The sequence below is a fragment of the Papaver somniferum genome, unplaced genomic scaffold (genome assembly GCF_003573695.1).
Source record: "Papaver somniferum cultivar HN1 unplaced genomic scaffold, ASM357369v1 unplaced-scaffold_114, whole genome shotgun sequence".
In the NCBI taxonomy this organism is placed as follows: domain Eukaryota; kingdom Viridiplantae; phylum Streptophyta; class Magnoliopsida; order Ranunculales; family Papaveraceae; genus Papaver; species Papaver somniferum.
Window position 1 is genome coordinate 1921148 of NW_020620381.1, and position 9443 is coordinate 1930590.

At 35.6% G+C, this 9443-nt stretch overlaps 1 protein-coding gene across 1 annotated transcript; it reads left to right on the forward strand.

Annotated features, from left to right (window-relative positions):
• Positions 1–537: 537 nt before the first annotated feature.
• LOC113328954 (root phototropism protein 3-like) lies at positions 538–9158 on the forward strand. The gene is made up of 2 exons (XM_026575954.1): positions 538–1324; positions 8482–9158. The coding sequence occupies exons 1-2, from the start codon at positions 593–595 to the stop codon at positions 9025–9027; spliced, it is 1278 nt and encodes a 425-aa protein (XP_026431739.1). The 5' UTR covers positions 538–592; the 3' UTR covers positions 9028–9158.
• The last annotated feature ends 285 nt before the right edge of the window (positions 9159–9443 follow it).

Here is a 9443-nt window from a genome sequence, read left to right on the forward strand (position 1 = left end):
TCGGCTTATTATCTACATTTCATTTTCAACAATGCCAACCACAATACTGATAATTTACCGTTTTTACGATATCGATTTTATACGATAATAACCCGAATTACCCTTTTCACGTAGTTGCAACTTAATTATGTAAACCTTTCCAAAAATCAGGTTCATGATTCATCTCACTTATTCATTTCGTAAAATGGATCACTTGTCTAAATATTTTTAAAACATGGTTCTAATAGACAAGTAAAGATTAGTATGGGTGAAATGGACACACAAAAAAAGAGCAAGGATGAAACTGGATTCATTCTTGCTTAAATTTAAAAAATAGCGAGGATGAAACTAGATGCATCCTGATGTAAATTAAAAATAAGAAAAAATATTTGAAAACGGGTAGGATGAAACTGTTTACATCCTGGCTATTTTTAAATTTTTGTCCATTTAAACCGTATCAAAATCTAGATGTCTTTTTCACCTAAAAATTGTTGATGTTGGTCTTTTTAAACCAATTTTGTGTATTCATTTCCTCTATTATCTGCTTCACCAATTCATTCCCATCACAAAACCTGAACTTTCCTCCCTTGTTAAGGATCTTGCAAGGGAAACAATGAAGAAGGCTGCAATACCTGAATCCATAGTCATCACTAATACATCCCCTACCAAATACACGAGAAAATTTTGGTTTGACGATGCATGTATTGTTGATATGGATCACTTCATTAAAAACCTTTACACTGTTAAAGAGAAAGGAGTTAGACCTGATTTCATTTCATCCCTTATCGCAAATGATGCATCAAAATGGTTCCCTGATCTTTCCACCGAAGAACCCATCAGAAGTCCTCCAACTTTGACAGGTTCACCTGAGAGTGTTACAAGTTTGTGGATGAAGAAAAAAATCTTTGTTGAGACTTTAGTGGGAATACTTCCTCCCGAGAAAAATTCCGTACCTTGTGACTTCTTACTCAGGCTACTCCGAACAGCAAATATGGTTGGAGTTGAGATGAACTATCGATATGAACTTGAGAAAAGGATTTCATTGCAACTCGATCAAGCTACTCTAAAAGAGTTAATGATACCTGCTTTTGATCATACCTGTGCGACTTTGCTAGATGTTGAACTTGTTCGCCGTTTGGTGCACAGGTTTCTCAACCTGGATAGTGCATCGAAGAGCCGCACTTCTCTGGTTAAGGTTGCGAGACTGATCGATGCTTACCTTGCAGAAACTGCTCTGGAATCAAATTTGACAGTGTCGGAGTTCATTTCACTTGCCGGAGCTCTTCCTAATCATGCCCGTATAGCAGATGACAGGTTGTACCAAGCCATCGACACCTACCTCAAAGTAAGTATACGTTTTTTCATTTAACAAGGCACATTTAATTTGTTTAGTTGTTTGAGGTAATGATGGATACATACTATTTCTAGGAAATGAAACACACCTTTCACAGCCCCCGATTTGAGGCAGAAGGATTACCCACACTTATATTTCTATCCTATAATGATTAGATATTACTAAATCTGGTATGAGTCCCAGTCTCATATCTTGCTGGGCTACGTGTGCTGGACCATTTTGTAAACTCTTTGCATTTCTTTCCGAAGGTGGAATATATATCACTGGGATATTACCGGTGTTAGAAAGAAGAAGAAAATAAGCCTACCGAGGTTTAAAACAAAGGTCTTTACAGTTAAGCATCACTAATATAAAATCATTTTATAAAATTTTATAGGGTATTTTAATAAAGTGCCACACTTTCAATTTCATGTTTAAGAAAGTGCCACCATTTTTTTTTAATATTTATAAATTGCCACACTGTTGACCTTTCCATCCGTTTTTTTGAGAAAACGGTTAATTGCAGTTAGTGTCTTCGTGGCAGTAAATCGGCCGTAGTAAAAGACAATTAAGTCCTAATAAAAGACACTTAAGCCCCTAACTCATCTAACTAGGACTAATTCGGATCGCCTTAGTCATACGAGTCATTACCGCGTTGGGTTGCGAGTAAGTAGCGAGCTAAACTACGACTCAACTTCTGTTCATCTTCTTCCCCATTGAAACTCAACATTTTACTATTAGATTTGGGTTGTAAGGCCAGAAAGGTTAATAGTAATATGGAAATGATAATAGAATTGCTTATGAGAGCTTTTATCGAACACGAGATGTGCATGCTGATGGTGGGAAAGAGACACATCTCTGTTCATGATTTTAAGACTCCTTTTTAGACGATATCTTCTCTACAAATACGAGTAGGAGAGACCCAACACTCTGAACATGCATAAACTCTATGATTTTAGCAATCTAATCCATACATCTCCAGAAATCGAAGACAATAGCTCCCTTGTAGTCTGTTTTCAGCAGCATAATCAACTTTGAACTGATTTTTGAGTTCAAACTCTAACCAAATATAAAACGAATTGGAACCATTGAGTTGTAATCTTATCAACTCCTAAAAATGCATCTATTCGTCTCCCTCTTTGTTAGAATACGGGCATCCAACTCAAAACCAATTGGCAATGAGTAGAGAGGCCCTAAAGGATTATAAACCGCGGGATTTTAGACTGCCAACAATGTGGGACTAATAATCTCAACACGCCCCCTCACGTGTAGCCTCGTTGGGTCTAACACGTGGACAATTAAATCGGGTGACGCGGAATAAAGGCGCGGTCAAATACTCGTCGCAAATAGCCTGCTCTGATACCATGTTAGAATACGGGCATCCAACTCAAAACCAATTGGCAATGAGTGGAGAGGCCTTAAAGAATTATAATACGCAGGATTTTAGACTTCCCAACAATGTGGGACTAATAATCTCAACACTCTTTCTACCAATTTCCCTTTTTTTTTCTTCTTCCCTTCTTATACTCAGGATTCATAAACCCGAGCAACAAACTGAATCAATTGAAAATATGAATCATCGGTTTCATATAGAATTACAAATACCCAATTATTGAATTTGCAAAACAAGTTGATATGCGTTAAATTCAACAAATTTGTCAAGAACCACAGACAATTACAAACCCTAAAAGATAGATTGAAATCCAAACAAGCATCAACAAGATGAATTAGCACAACCCACAATCTGAAATTGAGATGATTTACAAACAATAGTTTCAAAGTTCTGATGCTGCCCACCCATGATCACGTTTATCTGTGCTTGAACCATGAAGAGGGCTTGTGTATAAAGAAGAACAAAAAGAGGACGTTTAGTGTACACAGAACAACAAAAAGATAGTGAGATTCGTATTTTTTCCTCGTAGTTGCTAAGAAATTGAGTAATGATACCATACATTTGGGACTTTTTCAATCGTAATTGACTGATTCAGTGGGCCTTGACGGAATAGTTAACGTATGTGGCGATTTATATATAAATTTTGAAAAAAACTATGGCACTTTCTTAAACCAGAAATTGGAAGTATGGCATTACATATATTCTTCCGAATATTTAGAATTGGTAAATAATAATATATATTTTGCTTTGATTTCAATCAAAACTACCATGATTAGTAAGTGGGAGAAGATATATGGTGAAAACACAATCTGTCATTTAGTTTGAGGTCTGTAGGAGTCGCTTTTTTGGAGGCGGATTGTGTTGGTTCGGTGGAATGAGCATAATTAACGCACCTATCGCACATATATATACAATTTCAGTAAACCCGTGCAAATGCACGGGCTATTTTATAAGTGTAATCCCTGAGGGTTGATCACTTACGAATGAACCTACATGAAATATTATGTCAACGGAATCTTGAGAGAACATTTTATATCGAAGATTCAGAGTCCAGACCATCAAACATACAACACTATGTTATGCTAAAGAAAACTTGAAAAACGCACCTGGATTCAGAGTCCAGACCATCAAACATACAACATTATGCTATGCTAACGAAAACTTGAAAAACACACATGTTTTTTGTTTCCACTTCTGCGAACCTCGTGTACATTTTCGTCCTTGATGGCCACAAAGTTTGTTGACTCCATGTATATTAATGTCAAAGAATGCTCCGATATAGCAAATCTGAACAATTTCATCGCCTTATAAATTAGATATGTGGTTGGTTACTTACGCCTACAATTTACGCAATCTAGAACATTATATCATCTACAAATGATTAGCATTTATGGAAGAGTCTTCGTGGAAAGAAAAAAACATTAGTAAAGATACAAAACAAGGCTGAATTAGGGTCCCTGGAAAATAATTGGGGACTCCTAGCTACAGGACAAAAAAGATCATGAAATAGTAATTGGGGGTTATCCCTTATTCTTAATTTTTTTAAATGGCTAAACTACCCCAAATCATTAGTGGTAATTAGTAATTAAGTGAAGTTAATTAATTTAGTTAGATTAAAATCAGATTTAAGGATTAAATTTTGATAATAGAAAAATTGTGTTTTTGTGTTGGAGAGAGGGGAAGAAGGTGAGTTTTTGAGGGAAAATTTAGGGTTATTTGAAATGAGTGATTCTAGTGGAGGAAATGGTGGAAATGAAGATCCTTTTGCTAAAAATGAGGGAACCAATACTCAAAATGAAGAACCCGAAGCTCAAAACAATCAGGTAAACTTCCTATACTCTTCAAATTGTCTGAATGGTGCTCCAAGTGGTCTATTCATGGTCGATATAGAACTACTCAGAGTGAGGATCGTTAGGTCGGGAGTATAATAAACTAACGACCCTTGAGAATCGTCAGTGAATTGGCATAGAAATAAACGACTCCAATCTTCAGATATGAAAAATCGTCAATCAAGTTTGCAAACATTGACGACTCGAATCTGCAATTATGAAAAATCGTTAACCAAGTTTGAAAAAGATGACGACTCCATCTTTTAGGTCATCTAGAGTCGTTAACTCAATAGACAAAATCGCAAATCCATATGATAAATCCTGACGATTGTGCTATTAATATAAAGTGACCATATATACCTGCATCTTGGTTTCTTTGGTGGTAAAGAATACTTCTAATTTCCAAATCCACATTACACTTTTCAGTATGAATCCATTCAGTACAAAACTTATATTATTAACTCGGCCGAATACTGGAAAGTGGAAGTCAATAGGTGAATATAAGAAAATCCACATTAAAGTTCCTGTTAAAGTAATAAACAAAACCACGTTAGTAAATTTATTAGGAATATACTCCCTCCGTCCCTAATTAGATGATCTAGTTGCAGTTTGCACAATCTTTAAGATAATGATGTTAGTAATACTTAAAAATGATTTATCTCTTAAACTATATCACGATTTTTCATAAACTTTATACCGTTGAAAAGCATTTTAAAACACCTACTTAACGAATATAAACATAACTATCAAATTATACATATTTCTTATAGTAACAAAAATAGGTCATCTATTTATGGGACAAAACTTAAAACCAAATAGGTCATCTAATTAGGGACGGAGGGAGTATTTGTGATTCTTATGGTCACCATCAAGCATCCATAACTTCCTCTTTTTTTAGGCCACTGTATTTGGAAGGTAAAATATGGGAAGCTGATTAAAATTGAAACTGTAAAGAAAAACAGATCAGCTTACGCAGATTTGAACTGCAACGATTCTTGAACTTCTCGGATCTTTTACGCCAATTCATTAATCTTGAGAGACTAAAAATGGTTAATCCAGCATATTGTATAACAGCAAATGTTTCATGAATATAAACCAAACGATGCCATCATCGAGTGCTACAAAATAACAACACAATCCCATTTTCCACTCGAATAAACATAATCAAGTTTGCATTCGATGTAAAGTAAATTTGTTGTGGGATTTAAAATAAACAAAATTAAATGATAATGTGTCAGTTTAAAATCCAAAAATGCAACATCTTTTTCCCTTTTTGTAAAGTATTACTAAGAGCATCTCCAATGGGTTGTGGTGTGTTTCCTACGTGGTTAGTGTAGGAAGACATCCTTATAAAATGTGAAATCTAAAATTCTCTACATTATAAGAATTTGAGGGAGGTCATCTCCAACCGGCAGGTGTTTAGATTAGAATTAGAATCTATTTATATTAATCTGATTGGCTGAAATATTTTTTATTTTATATAAATCTTATTTTCAGTTAATTTAACATTAATATGATTGGTTGAAAAATTTGACTAGATTTAGCACATCCTCTACAAGAACCTCTAAAACCAGAGGATGAAGTAGAGGATGTCTTAATAACTAACCATCCACATCATCCTAACATTCTACTTCACATTCCGGTTGGAGAAGTTTTTTCTCCAAAAAGTATATAAATCCTAGGTGGTCTAAAATATAGGAATTTAGAAGAGTCCCATTGGAGATGCTCTAACACCTGGATCGGTTATACATTGACAGCCATGTTATACATTGACATGGATCGGTTGCCTATTTAAGTTGAACTTCTCTAAACAAAAAAAAGCAGTTAAAATTTTTCAGAAATACTAATCCAAATTGGATGTCCTTATTCCCATATTTTTACCATATTTATCTTCTTGGAAACTTTTTCACAAATACTTTAAGAATAACCTATACGTTTTCACACTTAGAGCAAGTCTTATGGTGGAAGAGTTCCATCTTTCATCTTCCACGCCACCTCAACATTTGGAATTGTGCATGGAAGTTCAAGTGTAGTGGTGGAATAGTGAAAACGCTATTCTTAAGAGCAAAAAAAAACGCTATTAAGAATAGCACTCAGTGCTATTAAGAATAGCGTTTTTTTCTCAACCGTTAGATTTCGACAACTCATTTTAAATCTACGGATAAAAAAAATGTTATTCTTTATAGCACTGAGTGCTATTAAGAATAGTGTTTTTTTGTGCTATTCTTAATAGCGTTTCTTGTCTTCTACTGCGCTATTCTGATTAGCGTTTTCATGGATTCCACGGGCCCTTCCATCAATTCATGGAACCCTGTTTGGATTTTCTGTGAAAAACCCCAACTTGGAAGTCACTAGACTTGACATTTCATGGGTTGTCCACACTTGGAATAGGTTGGATTCCACCACAAGACTTGCTCTTAGAGGAACTAAATCAAAGATACATTTGTATATAAAGATGATTCTTACTTACGGGAGTATGGATATATATGAATTAGTTAAACGAAAATTGTATATCCTTGAATCGTTGTAAGACTTGTAGGTAAAGCAGCACAATCAGCATCCAAAAATTTTGGTAACAATGTAGATATTAATTAAGAAAATTATGCAGGATGTTTCCACATGAGGTGTTGTAAATCCTCAAGAAAGTGAGTATTTTTGGGGAAGATTTCAGGTTTATATATAAGTCCAACCGCTGGATTATTTGTTTCGTTTCTAACGGTGAAGTGCCTTATAATGGTACAGTTACGGACGCGACTGTTCAATATAAACCCTTAGATTTATTAATTTGACTGCACCGTCGGATTTCCTAATTTGACTAAGTTTTCGTTAATATAAACTAATACTAAGTAGATGTATTTATAGAACAGAAGAGCATCATTTTTTAACGGTTTCACCAACAGATGGTCTTCTATCTATAGTTCTTCCCCTCCATTAACGACTTTTAATTCTTAACTTCGTCTCTCTATATCATAATAATACTGAGTTATTAATACTAAGTTATTATTATGGATGATTTAAAGGATGGATACGGTGAAATAAAAGAAAACAGAGCTGATGATTTAAAAAAAAAAATTGGTCTAAATAGGAAAGGAGAAGAAAGAAAACCTAATAGAGGAAGAGGAGTGAATTGAGTAAGAGGTTTTATGTTTAATGCAACCAAATATCTCCTTACTAATACATCTTCACGGAAAACATATGGCTAAGGGTCTGTTTGGATTATGTTTGGTGGATGACCCTCCATGGAGATTATTCGTATACACCAGATATACTCTGGTCCATCGAACGTTCAATCATCCAATAAGCATAATGATTTGTACCATAACTTTCTCAAGAAAATTTAAGTTAGCCTCAACTAATCTAAAAGTTATTTTTAAAAAACAAATAAAATAAAAAACATGGTAAAGATTTATGTGCGAGATGTAAGTATCACAACCTCGACCAACAAAACATTGGGGAATGTTTAAGGGCCACTGTCGGGGCTGTAAGTCCCGGCTAATTTGACCTGACCAAAAAAATACTATAGTATTCTCAAGGGACCACGGCCCCGGCTAATCTGACCCGATCAACAAAATACTATGGTATCCTCAAGGGACCACGGCCGGGACTGTAAGCCCCGGCTAATTTGACACAACCGAAAATACTAGGGACGCAAGTCCGAACTAACTTATAAGCTCGATGTTTGACCGTTATAATCTAATTAGTTTTGCGAATGACAAAAAAAGATTTTGGTAGAATACGGACCGGCCGATCAAACAACAAAGCGAAAACGAAAAGAGTTGAGCCCCGGTCGTAGGCGGGAGTGATACCTAGTATATATGTATATATCCAAGAATGATGCATGTGAGTACAGAAATGGTCCTCGCAGTCGCATATATGCCTAACCCAAGCAGATGATGTGGAAATTTCAAAACTCTTGTGACCCGTGCATGTTAATTTTTGTTGTGCAGGTGCATCCAAGCGTGTCGAAACAAGAAAGGAAAATTCTGTATAGGGTGATCAACAACCAGAAACTCTCGCCTGAAGCGTCATGCCATGCTGCACAAAACGAGCGGTTACCTGTGCGTGCAATAACTCAACTTCTGTACTCTGAACAAAGAAAGCTCAACCGTCAATTTGATTTGAGTGGTTCATGCAAAGGACTTCGAAGTCCAAACCCTCCTCCTCCTAAGCCTCTGGTACATTGTCATTCAAAACGCAACATGGAAAATCAATATATGGAGATAAGGAGGTTACGTGAAGATGTTCGTATGCTTCAGAATCGGTGCAACTCCATGCAAGGTGAGATAGAAAGACTCTCTCAGAAAAAGAAAATGATTTTCAAATGGAAAAAACTAGGAGTTCCTTTATTTCAATCTGTTAGTGCGGTGGGGAGGATCGAAGACGGCGAAACAGAAGACAAATTCGAGGTGGATCAGCAGCAAACACCAGTCAGTATGAAAACAAAGCTTGTGAACTTCTTCGTTAAGAGTCCTGGGTCGCCGTTTATGGCATAACTATAATTTTTAATTTATTTTTAGTTTCATATGTTCTTGTCGTACAAGTGACCGTCTTTCCCAAGCCTATTAAGGCCATTCCAATTTATTGTCCCGGTAAGTTTTGTGATTAATAAAAACTAAATTTTTAAGGCCTTCATCTCGCATAATTGAAAAGTGATGAAGATGGTTAGAATATGAATAACAAATGGGGACGTTGATCAGGAACTCCTGTGGACACAAAATATCGCCACGCTCTATTTAAGAAAGTTGGTAACACGACAATAAGAAAGTATTACGATGACTAGATAGCGATAAGGTTTGACAATGAATAATGTACGATGAGTAAGATCGCGATAATCAGTTTGGACTCAGTGCAGATATCTCGGCGATGAAGATTAGGTTCACATGAAAATCGTGATATCAGTGCGATAAGA

Coding starts and splice junctions, on each gene's coding strand:
- LOC113328954 (XM_026575954.1), top strand. CDS start 593: ATGAAGAAGGCTGCAATACCTGAATCCATAGTCATCACTAATACATCC. Junction 1,325..8,481: donor CCATCGACACCTACCTCAAA/GTAAGTATACGT, acceptor TTTGTTGTGCAG/GTGCATCCAAGCGTGTCGAA.